Here is a 21,182-nt window from a genome sequence, read left to right on the forward strand (position 1 = left end):
TGTGATTGGTTATAATGCGCAGTGCTGTAAGAACAGTATGTCTCTGGCTCAGCGCCAGCCAGCGAGCGCAGATTTAAATTTAGCAGCTGATGATCGACGCGCTGAACGATTTAATCACGCCGGTGTGATTGTATTAAATATAGAAAATATTAATTGGCTATTTTTTGTCTTTTGGAAGCTGCATTCAAAATCCACTTGGCTCAAAAATCACTTTGAATAGGCATGACGCCTCTGGAACTCATTATAATCAGTGATGCTGTCTACACTGGCTGCGGCGCACAACGACAAATCCCCGACAGTAAACTGCTGCCGTGTTCTATTTATGACGTGCTGACACAAATTTCAAATGATTTTCAACGGTCGCGTTGTTGCGTCCAGTGTACAGTAGACAGACTTTAGCTGTTGCGGCGCGGAGCGGCGCGACACAATAGCTGTCGCGTCCGGTGTAGACACGGTGTTACGGTTTTTTGCAAAAGGCGATTTTCAAAGTGAAGTAGCTTCTATTATTTTGTTTACCTCATCAGCAGCTCACACAGTGTTGGTTGCTTGGTAACAGACCTGAAAGTGGATTGTCGAGCTTGATAATGCAATTTAAGATTTCCTAACTAGAGATAAGATACGATTTTGTAAGATAGGATAAGAATCCCAAATCAAGTTAAGATTTGCTTCTGTAATACGAATTTCTGAAACATCCTAATTTAACATATCACATCTTAAGTTCAGACCTAAGATAAGAAACTTTCTGCAATACGCCCCCTGGACCTTAAAACCAGTCATAAGGGTCCTTTTTTTTTATATTGAGATTTATACATACAGCTGAATAAATAAGCTTTCCATTGATGTATGGTTTGTTAGGATAGGAAAATATTTGACCACGATACAACTATTTGAAAATCTGGAATCTGAGGTTACAAAAAAATTAAAATATTGAGAAAATCACCTTTTAAGTTGTCCAAATTAAGTTCTTAGCAATGCATATTACTAATGAAAAATTAGGTTTTGATATGTTTATGGTAGGAAATTTACGAAACATCTTCCATCTTCCAAACATCTTTTTTTGGCATAAAAGAAAAATCGATAATTTTGACCCATACAATGCATTGTTGGATATTGCTACAAATATACCTGTGCTACTTATGACTGGTTTTGTGCTCCATGGTCACATATATGCATGTAAACAAATGCACCTTGGATCACTTTGTTTCACCTTCTCCACAGATGTTTGGCCTTTATAAAGGCATTGGGTCGCCCATGATGGGCCTGACGTTCATCAACGCCATCGTCTTTGGTGTTCAGGGCAACACCATGCGCATGTTGGGCGAGGATACGCCCATGAACCAGTTCCTAGCCGGAGCGGCGGCCGGCACCATCCAGTGCGTGATCTGCTGCCCGATGGAACTGGCCAAGACCCGAATGCAGATGCAAGGAACGGGCGAGAAGAAGTCGTCCTCTCGGAAGGTCTACAAAAACTCGCTGGACTGCCTGGCTCGCATTTACCAGCGCGAGGGTTTGCGAGGAGTCAACCGAGGAATGGTTACGACTCTCATCCGAGAGACGCCGGGATTCGGCGTTTATTTCCTTGCGTATGACCTCCTGACGCGTTCGCTGGGATGCGAGCCGGAGGATCCGTACATGATTCCCAAACTGCTGTTCGCCGGAGGCATGTCGGGAATCGCGTCTTGGCTTTCGACGTATCCTGTGGACGTGATAAAATCCCGACTCCAAGCCGATGGGGTCGGCGGAAAGTACCAGTACAGCAGCATCATGGACTGCACAAGGAAGAGCATCCAGCGCGAAGGTTGGCGGGTTTTTACGCGTGGACTTACTTCCACTCTTTTACGGGCTTTTCCGGTCAACGCAGCCACTTTCGCTACTGTCACGCTCTTCCTTTTGCACGTACGTCCGGACGAGGGATCGAAAGATTGCGAAGCGGCTCCAGCTTCGCATCAAGCGCCGTTGCAGCAGCAAGCACAACCGTCCAGTCTGTGAGTAACCTCATCTTTCTGGGATATTGACTAGCGTAGCACTTCCCAAAATAATGGCTGTTACTAAACAAACAGTTGCTGTGCATTGAGCACATCTGTCCACTGTAAAAGGAATTGCACAACCTTTCTATCCATACAATGACTTGAGCTCTGCATCTGTAAATATATATATTTTTTATTTTCAATGATATTTAACAAACACGTTCCCTGTGTCTGCCTTACGAGAGCTGAAAGAATCCGACCTCTGAAAGTAAGAGTTTGCATGTTGATGTAATAAACTGCTCCTTTTGTTGTTACTTGGCAGAACTAGTAAAACTTGCTTTGACGCTGCAAATTATTGCTACACTGAAGAGAATCCAGTGTCTAAACAAATCCTCAAGTTTAGTTAGGGTGGACACCAGTTGATGTGAACGAAAGGAGGAAGTGACGTGTGGATGTAGAACGTAGGTTGTGCTGTCTTAAGGTTTTAGGTCATTTGTGTTTTCCACTGGAAAGTTTTGGAAAGGTGCATTTTGGAAAAGTAGTTACCAAGGTCCTTCCCAGCCTCGTTTTTGTTTGCATCAAACTTAACATGGCCTCTACCCCTGACTAAGTTAATACCCCGGACATAGATTAAATTTGTACTCTCAACCCCACCCAGTCATGGACAAATATGATTTTGGCACTGGAGAATATAGTCTTTGTTATTATGATGTTTTTAATCTGAGGAGTGAGAACCTCCTTTTAGTGGAAGCTGCTGGTGAAATTGCCTAAAAGGTTGCGATATCTTGGCTCACTGTTAAAGTTGTGAAATGAATATGGTAGACAGTAGACACCAAATTACGTTTGCTAAAGTTTCTAAATCACTAATGTGACATTTGAGGAACTGTTGTTGTCTACTGATGTTGTCTACTTGAATTGTATTAGCCTGAATTCATTTGGTTCCTAGTGTACTGGAAAGAGAATAAACCAAAGGTTTTTGCCCGACAAATCAAACTCTGTCCCCTCAATGTAAGCCCTGAATTTGTGGCATATTATCTACAAAATTAATGCAATATTTGCATGTTTTCTGTAACTTATTAAAGTGTTTGGATACAGGTTGTATCTGGGCCAGTGGAGGTCCACTGTAACTATATCTAAACTGCTGTTAGAGTTTTGAATGATCTGCTGTGTTTAAGTAACATCTTTTGATTTACTGAAGCATGTGGGTTGTCTCTGTAAGATCAATATATTTTATGTTTGTATATATCGAGGCTGGAATTTTCTCAGCATATTGAAAGATGTGTAAATAGAATTGCATATGTTTGATTTCAGAGTGCTGAATGTAGGAGACTAAAACATGCACTTGGGAAAGAAGTAGACAAAAGAGGTTTGCCTGGCTTTTAAAGAATGTGCTGCTCTTTTTGTAACTGTTACGGATTGTATGTTGTATTAAATGTAAATATGTAGTTTTTATTAAACTGTATGTTACAGAGTTAGATTGGTTGCAAAAGTACTAAAGTGGTTTTAATTTGAGTAGTTTTAGTTTTCTTTCTTTTTCAGGTTTGTTGTTACTGCTGTTGCTGAACGGATGGATCAGTATTGAATCTGATGAAATGTCTGTCCTATTTTTGTATGAAAAAGTTTAGTTCTGTGCTACTCCCATTTGAAAAGTGGTTGGCCTCAACCAGTTTATAAATTGCTTTTGGTCAGCTAAAATATGTGAAAATAAATGGGATATTTAAAGAATGTGCTGCTCTTTTTGTAACTGTTATGGATTGTATGTTGTATTAAATGTAAATATGTAGTATTCCATTAAAAAGGGAAGTCTAGACAGATGCATTGAAAACAATGTTTTGTGTGATATCTGTAAAAATTTTTATTAAACTGTATGTTACAGAGTTAGATTGGTTGCAAAAGTACTAAAGTGGTTTTAATTTGAGTAGTTTTAGTTTTCTTTCTTTTTCAGGTTTGTTGTTACTGCTGTTGCTGAACGGATGGATCAGTATTGAATCTGATGAAATGTCTGTCCTATTTTTGTATGAAAAAGTTTAGTTCTGTGCTACTCCCATTTGAAAAGTGGTTGGCCTCAACCAGTTTATAAATTGCTTTTGGTCAGCTAAAATATGTGAAAATAAATGGGATAAATGATAAATCTTGTGTCTTTTTTGTCTTTATATATAACTTGCTGTAAATAGATGTTGACGTCGTATGGTGGGATAAACACAAGAATTAGATTCTGTGATTTAAAAGTATTTTATTTCATTTTTAACATGAAAATGCATTTCAAATTATAAGCCAACCCATTCATTTTTGAGTATTGGCTTTGTGTTATTTTGTTCAGTCATATTTATGGTTTGACTAATGTTTAATCCTTTAGAGGATTCCAGGTACTAATCTTAAAACTAGTGAACAAACAAATCTAGGTGAGATTGCACAACTACTCAAGACACATTACTCATCCTGGGATTCTTTCCAGGTACACCATCTCTAGTTTTAGCACGCAGCTTGTTTACTTGAGATTCTGCAATATCTGCCCGCTAGTGATGCGTGGATGAGCTAAAACGTCACCCGAATCCGCAGCTTCAAATAAATTAGCAGTTTTCGTAATTTGGCCAGGTTGGCATTTGCCTGTTCCTCGGCTTCTTCAGCAGAACGTTTGTAAGATTTTACTTTCAGTTGTAGCTTGTCCACCAAGTCCTGCAGTCTTGCCAAGTTCTTGCGATCCTCGTCCGTTTGATAAGTCAGCTCCTTAATGCGTCGCTCATACTTTCTCGAACTTTTAAGTGATTCTGAACCTCGCTTTTGCTCTGTATCCAACTCATTCTCAAGCTCACGGATACGTGCCTCCATTTTCTGTAGCTGCTTTTTGCCTCCTTATATTGCCACTTGCTCTGCTTCATCTAGACGTTGCTGTAGGTCCTTAATGGTCTGTTCCATGTTCTTTTTCATCCTTTCAAGGTGTGCACTAGTGTCTTGTTCCTTCTTTAACTCTTCAGCCATCATAGCTGCATCAGTGATGGCTTTCTTTGCCTTTTCTTCTGCATTGCGGTTCTCTTGCAGCAGCTCCTCCATTTCATTTTGCAGCTGAAGCAGATCTGACTCTTGCTTCTTCTTTTGGTTGATGAGGCTGGTGTTTTGGGAGTGCAAGAGTTGCATCCTCTCGGTTGCTTCAGTAAGTTCTTGTTCAGCTAGTTTGCGACCCCTCTCGGTTTGTTCCAGCACTGCTCTCAGTTCTTCTAGTTCTGCTTGAATCAGGTTGTTTCAGCACTCCAACAGGCCAATGTTTTCTTTGAGATCATCATTACTGTGAAGTGTGTCATCCAGCTGTAGTTGAGTGTCCTTTAAGCACGACTGGATCATATTCAGCTGCTTCTGAGCATCTGCTGCCTGTCTGTTGGCCTGGCTTAATTGAATTTCCATTTCATTAAGATCTCCCTCCATCTTCTTTTTTACTCTTAAGGCCTCGTTACGGCTTCTCGTCCCTGCCTCAAGGGAGGCCTACAAGAATTCAACCATACATTGGTAGTTTCTTTTTGCTTGTTCCATTTCCTCATCCTTCTCAGCCATCTTGCGCTCAACATCTGCCTTCAACTGGTTGAACTCCAGTTGAGCTCGTAGGATCTTAACTTCTTCATGCTCAACTGAAGCATCAGCTTCTTCTAGTGCAGACTGCAACTCTGCTTTCTCCTGTTCCAGCTGTTTCCTCAGTTTTTCTAACTCATGGACACTCTTCCGTCCTTCTCCCACTTGATCTGTTAAGTCTGAGATCTCCTCCTGTAGATTCTTGTTTTCCCTCTTTACAGTCTCAAGGTGATCTAGAGTTTCTTCATAGGAATTCTTCAGTTTAAAGTGCTCGGTACTTAAGCTGCGGGCTTCCTTTTGTGCTCCCTCAAGCTCACACTGTGACTCTTCGTACTTTTGTTTCCACTCCACAATGACTTTGTCAAAGGATCTCTGTTTTTTGTCCAGGGCCGCTGATGCTGAATTTGACCGTTCAAGGTCTAGCATCAGATCCTCAATCTCATTTTGCAGGCGATGTTTTGTTTTCTCAAGAGAAGAACACTTTGCATTCACTGCTTCCACTGCTTCCTCTGCTTCTTGCAATTTTTGTACAAGCTTCTTCTTGGCTTCCTCCAGTTCCTCCGTTCTCTGAATTCCGTCAGTCTCATACCATGCCCTCCATGTTGCTACCTCTGTATTGGCCTTGGATAATGCCCGTTGGAGCTCAGCTTTTGCTTCTTGTTCCTCCTCAAATTGCTCTCTTAGTAAGTCACAGTCATGACGGACCAACTGTACAGCAAGAGCATTCTTTGCTTTCACCTCTTCCTCAAGTTGCCTTCTCAGGTCTTCAAGTTGCTGGGTGTAGCAGGTCTTTCCTTTAGTGAGCTGGGAAATCAGACATTCCTTCTCTTCCAGTTGTCGTCCAAGTTCCCCATTTTCAGTCAGCAGCTTGGCTTTCTGGGTAGACAAATCATTCAGAGCTCTGGGCTTCTTCAGCTTTTGACCTATGCTCATTCAACTGATCTTCCAGTGAACGGCACATCTTTTCAAGATTTACCTTGGCTTTTACCACACTCTCCATATTTGAGGAAAGGTCATCCAATTCCAACTTGAATTCAACTTTTTCTTTCTCTAACTTTTGTTTGACCCTTTGCAAATTGTCGATCTGTTCCCCTAGTTCAGCCACACGGTCTGCATGCTTCTTCCGAAGGGAGGCAGTAGTAGCCTCATGCTGAAGGGTGGCTTCCTCAAGGTCCCTGCGCAACTTTTGAAATTCGGCCTCCCTTTTTTTATTGAGTTCTACCTGAGCACATGTGGCCCCATCTGCCTCTTCCAGGCGCTCACTGATGTCGTCCAGTTCTCGAGAAATATCAGATCGTTGTTTCTCCACCTTTGCACGAGCAGTCCAGTTCTTCAATTCGAGCTTGATTTTCTTTTAGTTTTTTCTGCAACTGTGCTGAAGCCATTTGCTCATCTTCAATCCTTCCGTTCAGCTGATTAGTTTCAAAGTCTTTCTTTTTAAGTTTTTCCTCTAGCTGCTGTTTGTCATTCTCCAAATCCATTACATTCTCTTGAGTCAGTTTCACATCTCCTTCCAGTTTTCTTTTGCTTCACTCCAAGTCCATCTTAACTTTTTTCTCTTGCTCCAATGAGCCCTCAAGGTCATCCACCTGTTGTTCAAGCTTAGCTTTAGCTTTTGTTAATGTATTTACTTTGTAATCCTCACTTTGAAGGTCATCCAATGTTTGCTGGTGAGCCTCTTGTAGAGCTTTTTTCTCTTTGGTGAGTTTCATTATGTTTCATCAAGAGATGCCATTTCTTCGGTCAGATTCTTTACTTTGTTCTCAGTGGCATGTTTTTCCTTTTCCACCTTGGCCAATGTCAGCTCTAGGTCATCTATATCTTTTTTGAGCTCAGAACATTCATCCTCCAACTTGCGTTTCTTGGCTGTGAGGTCTGCGTTTATCTCTTCCTCATCCTCTATACGTTCTGACAGCTCTTTGACTTTTGCTTCTAGCTGGATTTTGCTTTTTATGAGCTGTTCACATCGTTCTTCAGCATCCGTTAAGGTGTCTTGCTCTGATTGCAGCTGAAGAAGCAAATCATTATTCTCTTGAAGAAGACTATCTTCTCCTCTAACTCTTTCCTCCTGGCCTCAGATTTCTCCAACGCTTCTTTTAACTTATTGAATTCATCCTTCATATTTGCCATCTCCTTTTCAGACTCGGCACTCCTTAGCAAAGGTTCTATCTTAAAGAACAGTTTCATCCATGGCCAGTTTTTCACACCAAGGAAGGAACAAAGGTTCCACTGAATGACCATGAGGGCATCTGTTCGTTCCACCAGTTTCTGATACTCAACTCTCATCAGTAATCCAGTTGGTCATCTCGCATCTCTTCTAACGTACCGAGCAGGCCAGCTTTGAAAAAGACTTTTGTGTGGCCAAATTTGTACACTGCAAAAAATGGACTTTTGCTTCTAGCTGGATTTTGCTTTTTATGAGCTGTTCACATCGTTCTTCAGCATCCGTTAAGGTGTCTTGCTCTGATTGCAGCTGAAGAAGCAAATCATTATACTCTTGAAGAAGACTATCTTCTCCTCTAACTCTTTCCTCCTGGCCTCAGATTTCTCCAACGCTTCTTTTAACTTATTGAATTCATCCTTCATGTTTGCCATCTCCTTTTCAGACTCGGCACTCCTTAGCAAAGGTTCTGTCTTAAAGAACAGTTTCATCCATGGCCAGTTTTTCACACCAAGGAAGGAACAAAGGTTCCACTGAATGACCATGAGGGCATCTGTTCGTTCCACCAGTTTCTGATACTCAACTCTCATCAGTAATCCAGTTGGTCATCTCGCATCTCTTCTAACGTACCGAGCAGGCCAGCTTTGAAAAAGACTTTTGTGTGGCCAAATTTGTACACTGCAAAAAATGCTTTTCTAGTTTAGATCTTTTGTCTTGTTTCCAGCCAAAATATCTAAAAATTCTTAAATCAAGAAGGATTAATTCAAAGGATTGTTAATTCAAACAGAAAGCAAGATTATTTTCTTACCCCACTGGCAGATTATAAAAACTCACTTGAATTCGACTTGTTTTTTCTGAAAACAAGACAATAATTTTTACTTGTCTAGAAAATCCTTCTTGATTTAAGAATTTTTAGATATTTTGGCTGGAAACAAAACAAAAGATATAAGCTAGAAAAGCATTTTTTGCAGTGTATTGCGTATGGTCAATGTCTAGTGAGCCTAACAACTTCTCTGCACTTTTCTTGTTTTCAATGAACTGACCTTCTGGGATGGCAGATGCATTTAGGATTCTGTACCTCTGTTTGAAATCACCATAGAGGATCCTGTTCGGGAAACCTTTCCTGCAAATCCTGATACCCTCCAGTACACCATTGCAGCGAAGCTGGTGCATGACCAGACAGTTGTCCATGATTCCAGGAGTCTTGCTTTCATTTGGAATCAAACAACGGACAAAGTGTGGTTTTCAGATTGATCATTAATTTGTTAAGGTTTTCTCTGTGCAGGGCAGACACTGTCTGAAAAGATGACCCCTTTTTCTTGGCCCCTTTCCCACCAGACTTTTCTGCTCCCTCTGTTCCTGCATAATTTGAGAATAGATGACTCAACAACTTCAAAGAGGATTTCTGATAGAGCCCAACTACAGTTTCATTCAGTGGGTCTTTGTTATTCACCAGCCAGCCGGAAATATTATAGTCAACAGTACCTGCATAGTGGGCCAAGGCGAAGTGCGCTTCTGCCTTTCCCTTCACAACTCGCGGCTTCTGGAAAATGTTTGTCTTGCCCAAATGGTTGTCATACAGCTTTGCTTTGAATGTCTGATCACTGGCCTTTGGAAACATGCACTCTTCCTCGAGAATGGACATGATCCCGAGGGGTTTCTCAATCAGATCGATGCAGGCTTGCAGATCCATCCCGAAGTCAATGAACTCCCAGTCAATCCCCTCTTTTTTTATTCCTCTTGTTCCAGAACGAACATGTGGTGATTGAAAAACTGTTGCAGCTTTTCATTGGTAAAATTGATGCAGAGTTGTTCAAACGTGTTGAAATCAAAGATATCAAAGCCAGCGATGTCTAGCACGCCGATGAAATATTGCCGATGTTGCTTCGTGTCAAGGGATTGGTTAATTCTTACCACCATCCAGTTGAACATTTTCTCATACACTGACTTTGCTAGTGCACCAATTGAGTAATACACTTGGTCCACACTCTGTCCTTTTGTAAAGTGCTCATTGCCTACCTTGACCCTTGGATGGCAGAGTCCTTTGAGCAGGTCAGCAGAGTTCAGCCCTATTAGATCAGCTGCCTTATCTGCATCTTCAGTACCGTCAGGCTCTGCCTGCTCTTCACGCGGTTCCTGTTTGAACTTCATATTGCCATAGTGCATGATAGCACCCGTCAGCTTGTAGACTCCCATCTTTTCTTCAGCTGTGAATACTGTGATACTTCTCCTTGGGAGATGTAAGAGCAGTCATGTGGATTATTGGTTATCAACATCATGTCCAGTAGTTCAGGCTTTTCATTGGACAGTATTTGGAAGAAGATATGGTAGTTCCTCTCAGCTTTCAGTTGAAAGGTCACCCGAGACTTCTCCAGCAGGTACGTTTCGATATCAGCCGAGGAGAGTTTACCGCTAGTCCCGAAATGAATGCAGATGAATTTCCCAAAGCGAGACGAGTTGTCGTTTCTCACAGTTTTAGCATTGCCGAAAGCCTTGAGTGCAGGGTTTGCCTGGATAATCTGATCCTCCAGGGTTCCCTTGCTGGAGTCTCTCTTTCCGGTCGCTCCACCCACGGCAGCAATGCTGGCAAAATACTGGATTACTCTCTTGGTGTCGACTGTCTTCCCAGCACCGGATTCTCCGGTGATAAGGATGGACTGGTTCTCCCGGTCCGTTAGCATGTATTGATAAGCATTATCTGAGATAGAAAAGATGTGCGGTGGGGCCTCTGATCTCTTCTTACCTCTGTAAGCCGCAACTACTTCTGAGTCGTACACGGGTAACAACTTGTAAGGGTTGACGGTTACGCAGAACAGCCCTGAGTAGGTGTAGATCATCCAGGCTGCGTAGCGCTCTTTGAGGTTGAACAGCACTGCAGGCTCATGAAGGAAAGTGAGCATCGCCATGTCTTCGATTTTATCAAATTTAGGCGGGTTCTGGGGATGGACGTCTCCATCCTTGACGGTCACTGTCCTCCCGCCCTCAGTCTTTACAGTCACCTTCCCTCCTTCCTTGCTGACAATTTGCCCCTTCACATACTCCACCTTTTCATCCACAACAAAGCATTCGGTCTTGATGTCAAAAGCTCTCGTCTGAGCTTTCAGACGCTCTTTGTCCGACTTCCTCAAGAAGGGAGCGGCCTTTCCAAACTCTGCCATCAGAGCATCACCCATAGTGACTGCTTGAGATTTCCAGGTACAGAGAGATTTGATGAGCACACCTCGGCTGAGGAAACTTTAAAGACGCAAACCACTAGTGCTTGGTTTTTATAGAGGGTAACGGAGATCCAAATAAGGATGTGAAAGGAAAGAACACAAGGACAGGGATTTTATCAAGAGTTAACAGTGGTGTGGGGTCAGTAACAAGACCTTTAGTTGTTGATATCCTTATATAGACAACAAACACCTCCCTGATTGTTTCCATCCTTTAGAAATATTAGACATACCTCTAGCATTAAGCATGATCTTCACATTTTCTTTGCAATTAATGCAATGTGATACATCATATCTTATGCATAAACACATTGTTTATGTGATTCATGATTTAGAAAACTGCAGTGGAGCCCAAAAACCTGAGACCAATTATTTTTTTATTTTTTTGGTCAAATTGTTATGCTAATAATATATTTGTAATGGAAAAAATGGTTAGAATGGAATGCAAAATTTTTTTTTTGTATTTTTTTTTGTGTGGTCTCAACTTTTGTACTGCAATATGTTCATATATAAGCTATATAAGGTTTTGTGTTTATTACAATTCTTAGTTCATATCTCGCGATTCTGACTTTGTATCTTACAATTCTACATTTTTCTTGCAATTCTTAGTTTACATCTCACAATTCTGACTTTTTCTTGTAATTCTGTCTTTTTATCTTGCAATTCTGTTTGTATCTCACATTTCTGATTCTGACCTTTTCACCACCACTTCTGAGTTTATATCTCACAATTACATTTTTTTTCTCACAATTTTTACTTTTCTTCTTAGAATTACCTTTTTTTTTGTCTCGCAATTGTAAGTTAACGTTTTTTTCCCCTCAGAATTGCAAGAAATAAGGTCACAATTACCTTTTAATTCCTTGTCCTGGAGCAGAAACAGGCTTCCATACATTGTGAACGATCATCAGATGTATTTAATAAACCCATCAGCACAGTCTATATTACACGCGACACATAATGTCAACAGTTCTGTGCAAACGCATTAGAATAAGAGGAATAAATGCTGACAGAATGATGGTTTTGGGGGGAACCGCTCCTGTCCTCCTCCATGAGGTTCTCCAGAGGAACGTCAGGGTTTTTCCAGTACATCAGGAAGGTTCACAGTCTCTAAAGTGCTAAAGGTCAGCATCGTGACATGCGTTTGCGGTACTGCTCCACCAGCGGCACCAGACAGCGAGGAGAAGTGGCCTGCAGCATGAAGGGGTGCTGGAGCAGATCTCCGGCGCTCGCTCGCTCCAGCGGATCACACGTCAACATCGAGTCCAGAAAGTCCCTCAGGACGGGAGAGATCTGATCACACCACAGAGATCATTATACATAATATCAAACATCGTAATGACCAAACATAACTTCATGGTCCTGAAAGTAGGATTAATTTTCTTCATTTTAAGTCTCTTTTTAAGCAGATTTTAGGGACACTTGTGTTTATGGTATTCATGATATACAGTAATTAAGTGATTTTATTTTATTTATGCATGAAGTCAGTATTGTTTTAGTATTATAGCTTTCATTTTTATCAAATTTATATTAGCCTTTAAATTTTACAATTTTAAGTTTAGTAATTTGTTATGTTCTTTGTCCTTTTTATTTATTTTTTAATATTTCTATTAAGCTTTAATTTATTTTTTATATTACATTTATATTAGCTTTTATCTCTTACAATTTGAACTTTAGTAATTTTGTTGTGCCTTTGTCATTTTTATTTAATTGTTTAATACATTTCTATTTAGCTTTTTAATAATTTTTTAGTTTTAGTAATTGTGGTACTTTTAAACATTCATAATTGTCAGTTTGCATTTTTTAAGTTTAAGTGTTTCATCTATTATTTCTATTTTATTTAATTTAGGCTTTTTTAATTAATGAAAATGATTTTTAGTAGTTTAATTAAAGTGTAATAAGTGTTGTTTTTGTATTGTTTATATATTTATAGTATTTGTTAATATTTTGAATTAGCTTTTATTTTTTTATGTTAGATTTATATTAGCTTTAAATTTTAGAATTTTAATTTCAGTAATTTTGTTCTGTTTTTGTCATTTTTTATTCATTTTTGTTTTTTAATATTTCTATTTAAGTTTTATTAATTTTTCAGTTTTAGTTTTATTAATTTTACTACTTTTAAAAATATCATTTTTATTAAAAAAAATTATTTAAGTGTTTCATCGAATATTTATATTTTATTTCATTTCGGATTTTTAATTAATGAAAATGTCATTTTTATTAATGGGGGTAGATTTTTATTAAGCTTTATTTTTTCTATTTATTTTTCAGTTTTACTAACTAGTACTTTTAAACATTTATAAAAAAAATTAACATTTACATTTTTGAAGTTTAAGTGTTTCATCTAATATTAATATTTCATTTCAGCTTTATTTTAATTAATGATCTTTTATAGTTTTACTGTACAACAACTATGGAAGCCCGTTTCTGCCACTGATCGGTTTAAATTTTTGAAAAACAGATTTTTTCTCAGAATTGTGAGATGTAAACTCGCAATTGTGAGTTATAAAGTCAGAATTGTGAGATATAGACTCGCAGTTCTGAGAAATGAAGTCAGAATTGTGTAATATAAACTTGCAATTGCGAGTTAAGTCAATTCTGAGAACATATCAGAACTTGTTTTTCTCCTCAGAACTGGACTTTATATCTCGCAATTCTGACTTTTATATCTCGCAATTATGACTTTTATATCTCGCAATTAAGACTTCTATATCTCGCAATTATGACTTTTATATCTCGCACTTATGACTTTTATATCTCGCAATTCTGACGTTTATATCTCGCAATTATGACTTTTATATCTCGCACTTATGACTTTTATATCTCGCAATTCTGACGTTTATATCTCGCAATTATGACTTTTATATCTCGCACTTATGACTTTTATATCTCGCAATTCTGACGTTTATATCTCGCAATTATGACTTTTATATCTCGCACTTATGACTTTTATATCTCGCAATTCTGACGTTTATATCTCGCAATTATGACTTTTATATCTCGCACTTATGACTTTTATATCTCGCAATTCTGACGTTTATATCTCGCAATTATGACTTTTATATCTCGCACTTATGACTTTTATATCTCGCAATTCTGACGTTTATATCTCGCAATTATGACTTTTATATCTCGCACTTATGACTTTTATATCTCGCAATTCTGACGTTTATATCTCGCAATTATGACTTTTATATCTCGCACTTATGACTTTTATATCTCGCAATTCTGACGTTTATATCTCGCAATTATGACTTTTATATCTCGCACTTATGACTTTTATATCTCGCAATTCTGACGTTTATATCTCGCAATTATGACTTTTATATCTCGCACTTATGACTTTTATATCTCGCAATTCTGACGTTTATATCTCGCAATTATGACTTTTATATCTCGCACTTATGACTTTTATATCTCGCAATTCTGACGTTTATATCTCGCAATTATGACTTTTATATCTCGCACTTATGACTTTTATATCTCGCAATTCTGACGTTTATATCTCGCAATTATGACTTTTATATCTCGCACTTATGACTTTTATATCTCGCAATTCTGACGTTTATATCTCGCAATTATGACTTTTATATCTCGCACTTATGACTTTTATATCTCGCAATTCTGACGTTTATATCTCGCAATTATGACTTTTATATCTCGCACTTATGACTTTTATATCTCGCAATTCTGACGTTTATATCTCGCAATTATGACTTTTATATCTCGCACTTATGACTTTTATATCTCGCAATTCTGACGTTTATATCTCGCAATTATGACTTTTATATCTCGCACTTATGACTTTTATATCTCGCAATTCTGACGTTTATATCTCGCAATTATGACTTTTATATCTCGCACTTATGACTTTTATATCTCGCAATTCTGACGTTTATATCTCGCAATTATGACTTTTATATCTCGCACTTATGACTTTTATATCTCGCAATTCTGACGTTTATATCTCGCAATTATGACTTTTATATCTCGCACTTATGACTTTTATATCTCGCAATTCTGACGTTTATATCTCGCAATTATGACTTTTATATCTCGCACTTATGACTTTTATATCTCGCAATTCTGACGTTTATATCTCGCAATTATGACTTTTATATCTCGCACTTATGACTTTTATATCTCGCAATTCTGACGTTTATATCTCGCAATTATGACTTTTATATCTCGCACTTATGACTTTTATATCTCGCAATTCTGACGTTTATATCTCGCAATTATGACTTTTATATCTCGCACTTATGACTTTTATATCTCGCAATTCTGACGTTTATATCTCGCAATTATGACTTTTATATCTCGCACTTATGACTTTTATATCTCGCAATTCTGACGTTTATATCTCGCAATTATGACTTTTATATCTCGCACTTATGACTTTTATATCTCGCAATTCTGACGTTTATATCTCGCAATTATGACTTTTATATCTCGCACTTATGACTTTTATATCTCGCAATTCTGACGTTTATATCTCGCAATTATGACTTTTATATCTCGCACTTATGACTTTTATATCTCGCAATTCTGACGTTTATATCTCGCAATTATGACTTTTATATCTCGCACTTATGACTTTTATATCTCGCAATTCTGACGTTTATATCTCGCAATTATGACTTTTATATCTCGCACTTATGACTTTTATATCTCGCAATTCTGACGTTTATATCTCGCAATTATGACTTTTATATCTCGCACTTATGACTTTTATATCTCGCAATTCTGACGTTTATATCTCGCAATTATGACTTTTATATCTCGCACTTATGACTTTTATATCTCGCAATTCTGACGTTTATATCTCGCAATTATGACTTTTATATCTCGCACTTATGACTTTTATATCTCGCAATTCTGACGTTTATATCTCGCAATTATGACTTTTATATCTCGCACTTATGACTTTTATATCTCGCAATTCTGACGTTTATATCTCGCAATTATGACTTTTATATCTCGCACTTATGACTTTTATATCTCGCAATTCTGACGTTTATATCTCGCAATTATGACTTTTATATCTCGCACTTATGACTTTTATATCTCGCAATTCTGACGTTTATATCTCGCAATTATGACTTTTATATCTCGCACTTATGACTTTTATATCTCGCAATTCTGACGTTTATATCTCGCAATTATGACTTTTATATCTCGCACTTATGACTTTTATATCTCGCAATTCTGACGTTTATATCTCGCAATTATGACTTTTATATCTCGCACTTATGACTTTTATATCTCGCAATTCTGACGTTTATATCTCGCAATTATGACTTTTATATCTCGCACTTATGACTTTTATATCTCGCAATTCTGACGTTTATATCTCGCAATTATGACTTTTATATCTCGCACTTATGACTTTTATATCTCGCAATTCTGACGTTTATATCTCGCAATTATGACTTTTATATCTCGCACTTATGACTTTTATATCTCGCAATTCTGACGTTTATATCTCGCAATTATGACTTTTATATCTCGCACTTATGACTTTTATATCTCGCAATTCTGACGTTTATATCTCGCAATTATGACTTTTATATCTCGCACTTATGACTTTTATATCTCGCAATTCTGACGTTTATATCTCGCAATTATGACTTTTATATCTCGCACTTATGACTTTTATATCTCGCAATTCTGACGTTTATATCTCGCAATTATGACTTTTATATCTCGCACTTATGACTTTTATATCTCGCAATTCTGACGTTTATATCTCGCAATTATGACTTTTATATCTCGCACTTATGACTTTTATATCTCGCAATTCTGACGTTTATATCTCGCAATTATGACTTTTATATCTCGCTTTTATATCTCGCAATTATGACGTTTATATATATCTTAAGTATATCTTACCTTTTTTTATTTTTTATTCAGTGGCGGAAACGGGCTTCCATAAATAACAGCACTGCATGAACATATGCATGTTATAATTTCACATTCTGTGTTATTTGGGATGCTTATTGTAGTTTGCATTAATATTTTTAAAGTTATTATTTTTCTGTTAATTATAATTCTATATAATTTTTATTATTTTTTATTTCAGTTTTAGTTATTTTATTACATCAAGTCAAACTAAACTGAATTGATTATGATATGAATATAGTTTTAGCTTCAGTTTTAGTTGACTGAATGAACTGTTGAGGTTATGCAGGTTTTACCCTGCTGATGTTTCTGGCGGTCGGCGCCGGCTCATCCCGCAGTCTCTTCATCGCTGCTATCGGCGTCTCGCTGAAATACGGAGGTTCTCCATCGATCATCTCCACCACCATGATCCCCAGAGACCACATGTCCACCTACAAACACACAAAACATCAGGATCTTTCACTTCAGCAGAAAGCAGCATCTCTGCCTCACTAATTCTGATTCCTCATTCCGAGGAACAAACGCAACCTTCTCAAGAATCACAAAGAACTATAGATAAAGTTCATGTAGAAGCGTCTGAGAAGTTCTCTGAGCAGCTGTTTGCCAGTCACACAGACACTTGTATTGTACTGTGAGTCAGTGAAAAATATGAGGAAACAAACGTAAAACTATTACAAACTAAAATATGCATATATAAATAAATACAGGTTTCCCAAGGCTTTGGACCAATGCGTTTTCATGACTTTTCCAATCATTCTTTTTCTTTTTGAACATTAAATGTATTAGTTTATTTTATGCATAACACCTGGTACAAACAAAAGCTGAACACAACAGACACAAAACCACAAATACCAGCATGTAATGCACAACAAGATGCAAAGTTGGAAGACAATAGAAGCAATGGACTTCCTATGAAGTGAATGTCTGTACGAGTCTGATTTCAATGCAGTTTTGCCAGCATTTATAATCAGTGATTCAGTCCATGTTTTAGCTGTCTGTCCAGTATCTGCTCTGACTAAATTACCTGCAGTAACAATCCAGCTAACAGAGATCCTTCTCTAAAAAATAATGAACAAACATTAATAGAACGTTCGTTCAGAGTTTTAAAAAGTTAGCACAAAAACATTATTCACACATTGTTCACGGAGTGTTTTTTTTTTCCTGAAACGTTTTATTTGAACATTCCTCTAATGCTTTTTAAAATTTTACTGCACGTTTCAGAACATACCGAGAACATTCAAAAGTAGCGGTCCCGTAATGTTTGAAAATAATAAAATGGAATGTTCCCTAAAAATTTGTTAACAAAAATTAAATGTTTAAAAAAATACAAATAATTCATTATTCATGGTATGTTTTTTTCGGAAACATTTTAGTTGGATGTTCATCTCACATTTTTTAAATGTTTCTACTCATTTTAAAATTGTTCAGGAAACATTCAAGAGTAACATGAAATTTAATGTTCCCTAAATGTTTGTATAACCAAAAAAAACCTTTTTAAAAAAGGATGTTTTTAATATCTAGAAATAAAGCTTTCATTACTATTTACACATCATTCATTGAATGTTTTTTCCCTTAAAAAACATTAATGTAACGTTTTTTTTTTTGTTTTGTTTTTTTAAATGTTACTGTTTCAGAACGTTCAGAGAACATTCAAAAGTAACGTTCACAATCGAAAATGTTTGCAAGAATTCTAAAACGGAACGTTCCCTCAAGTTTTGCATAACCACAAAAATAACAAAAAAAAAACATTTTAAAAACTGGATATTTTGAACATTCAGAAATTCATAACTACATGTGAACATTAGCAAAAACATGTATTGTTTAGTAGGAAGGGAAAACTCATTGTTTTAAACTGATCAATCTGTTTTATCCTCTAAAGTCGATTTCCCAACAATCTCTCAAGATATTACAACACAATTTCCAAAAAAGGCAGTATTTTTATGCATGTTTCATGTTTCTTTCTTTCACTTCCAGCATGATTATTGCTCAAACTACCCAGTTAACATGTGTAACACCATAGAAACTCTATTCCACTTGTCCTTATCAATGTCACTATTAAGGTCTCTTTGCCAAATTAGTCAGGCTTTCCAAACCTTCGGTGAATGAAGCAATGTAAGATCGGTCATGTTATGTTGTAGTAGAGATTTCTAACGCTTTATAATAGATTCAACATCCGGTAAAGCGAATCCACCTTTATCTCTATGCAAATATTATGCATTGACTCTAATCCTCTCATTAAAAGGTCTTAATCACAGCATTATATGCTTTAAATATCTGCTGTGGCATTGTGACATATGGCTCAACCAGCATCTTTATGATAATAATCTCACCCATTAAGATTGTTTACTTCATATCATATGTGATCTGATGGAATTAAAGGTAAGGTTGATGATGTTCGTTACCTCCGTGCCGTAGGGCGTCTTTGAAACCACCTCCGGCGCCATCCAATACGGAGTCCCGACTAACGACTTTCTCTTCGGGATGTCTTTGCTGATCTGAGCGCAGAATCCAAAGTCGGACAGTTTGACCTGTTAAACAGAGAATGAGACGACACATCAATTCCGGTCAGGAGTTTCCCAGCTTCCTAAAGCTCAAATCAATGGCATTTCCAATCCACATATGTCTACTATACACCAAAAACATGTACTTTGTCAATAATGGGAAAAAGTGCCATTTTAGTATCATTCAGAGGATTTTATTAATATTTTGAATTTGTTTTTATATTTTCCTTTTCATTTGAATTTTAGAAATTTTGTTGTGTTTGTCATTTTATATATACATAAGAAATATACACAGTGCACACAGATATATTACATAAAAAAAATATTTTGGATGCAATTAATCATTTGACAGCACTAATATATATATATGTGCGTACATATATGTTCGTGTTTGTTAGTTTACATAAGTTACGTCATAAGTACATCACCCGCACAATTATACTCTCACCCTAACAATTATATTCCTTCTTAGAGAAAAATGGTATCTGTGAGGATTTCCAGTCAGGATTTAGACCGTATCATAGTACTGAGACTGCTCTAATTACTACTGGATCTTAGTGCTGCGTTCGGCACTATTGACCACAGCATTCTTTTGAATAGACTAGAAAACTTTGTTGGCATTAATGGAAGTGCATTAGCATCATTCAAATAGTACTTCAAAAACTACTTATCTGACGGCCATCAATTCGTAGCAGTGAATGAAGAGGCATCATATTGATCACAAGTGCAGTATGGAGTACCTCAAGGCTCAGTACTAGGGCTGTTAAGCGTTCATGACCTCAAGGTTAGATTATTGTAATGCTATTTTGGGTGGTTGCTCTGCATGCTTAATAAATAAACTCCAGCTGGTTCAAAATGCAGCAGCTAGAGTTCTTACTAGGAACCAGGAAGTATGACCATATTAGCCCAGTTCTGTCAACACTGCTGTTTCTTTCTTATTCCGAGGTCATCGTAGCCACCAGATCAGATGGTCTCTGCTAGTGTTAATTTCGTTATCGAAGACTATGAAGAAAAATGTTCGTTGACGAGCTTTTTTTCCCATGACTAAGACAAGACTTAGATGAGACGATAATAAGGTCAATAAACGATAACTAAGACTATACCAACATGCAATTAAAAAGGAGACAAAATGTTATTGCGCACAGTTCTACACGCCTCTGCTAGGCGAGCTTTCATGAGTGCAGTTGCCAGATATCAAGAGTTAAAATCCCCGAATCTGAGCTTCGCTGTTACAAGGATACATTTTCTGCCCGGTGTTTTGCTTAATTTAAGCAATCTGGCAACCATGCGCACGCGCTCGCTCCTCATTGTGGAAGCGCCGCCGCCGATAATCTGAAAACACCGACAAACAAGCTGGAGTTTAGCGATCGAATTGAAAGCATCATTCAGACGGTCTGTGTTCTGTCATGAGATCTCTACTATATTGTTTGCGATTGTGATCGCTGAGTAAATGGCACTTACTCAACCGCTGTTGTTTTAATAGAGAAATAGGCTATTGCAATTTGGAATGAGTGGAATTACTAATTTCACTGTTTTAATATTTTTTGTTTGTTTTAGCTGATTTCATAATGTAGACCGAGAGATTGCATAAGTCTTTGGTATTAATTTATATAAAAAAAGCCTATAATAAATCAGTGCACTAGATAAAGTAAAATACACCATGTATAGCCAATGTCCACATTCTATTGATTTGTGCTTACTGGTGAAAGTGCAATACCTGAAATGCAAAAGTAAATTTCTCAAATGACAACGAACATTACGATTATAATTTTGAGAAAAAAATAATTTTTATCAGTTTAACCATTATACAGAATGACGAAAATGTGACTAAGATTTCATTGACTAAAACCTGACTAAAATGCTCATACATTTCATTGAATAA

At 37.3% G+C, this 21,182-nt stretch overlaps 2 protein-coding genes and 1 pseudogene across 2 annotated transcripts in view; 1 reads left to right on the top strand and 2 right to left on the bottom strand.

Moving 5' to 3' along the window:
* The window catches only part of LOC107678310 (mitochondrial basic amino acids transporter-like), a 19,127-nt gene extending 15,540 nt beyond the window's left edge, over nt 1-3,587 (top strand). The window contains exon 4 of the mRNA XM_016473534.1: nt 1,219-3,587. Coding sequence (XP_016329020.1) covers nt 1,219-1,989 — 771 coding nt within the window. The 3' untranslated portion in view covers nt 1,990-3,587. The remainder of the gene's footprint in view (nt 1-1,218) is intronic.
* A 635-nt stretch (nt 3,588-4,222) lies between these two features.
* LOC107678308 (myosin-6-like) lies at nt 4,223-10,862 on the bottom strand (annotated as a pseudogene).
* An 869-nt stretch (nt 10,863-11,731) lies between these two features.
* Nucleotides 11,732-21,182, bottom strand: part of LOC107678309 (serine/threonine-protein kinase PAK 6-like) — a 27,572-nt gene continuing 18,121 nt past the window's right edge. Inside the window, exons 6-8 of the mRNA XM_016473533.1 lie at nt 19,202-19,332; nt 17,096-17,230; nt 11,732-12,191 (exon numbers count right to left, since the gene is read on the bottom strand). Coding sequence (XP_016329019.1) covers nt 12,024-12,191; nt 17,096-17,230; nt 19,202-19,332 — 434 coding nt within the window. The 3' untranslated portion in view covers nt 11,732-12,023. The remainder of the gene's footprint in view (nt 12,192-17,095; nt 17,231-19,201; nt 19,333-21,182) is intronic.

The sequence above is a fragment of the Sinocyclocheilus anshuiensis genome, unplaced genomic scaffold (assembly GCF_001515605.1).
Source record: "Sinocyclocheilus anshuiensis isolate Anshui unplaced genomic scaffold, SAMN03320099.WGS_v1.1 scaffold1772, whole genome shotgun sequence".
Taxonomy (NCBI): Eukaryota; Metazoa; Chordata; class Actinopteri; order Cypriniformes; family Cyprinidae; genus Sinocyclocheilus; species Sinocyclocheilus anshuiensis.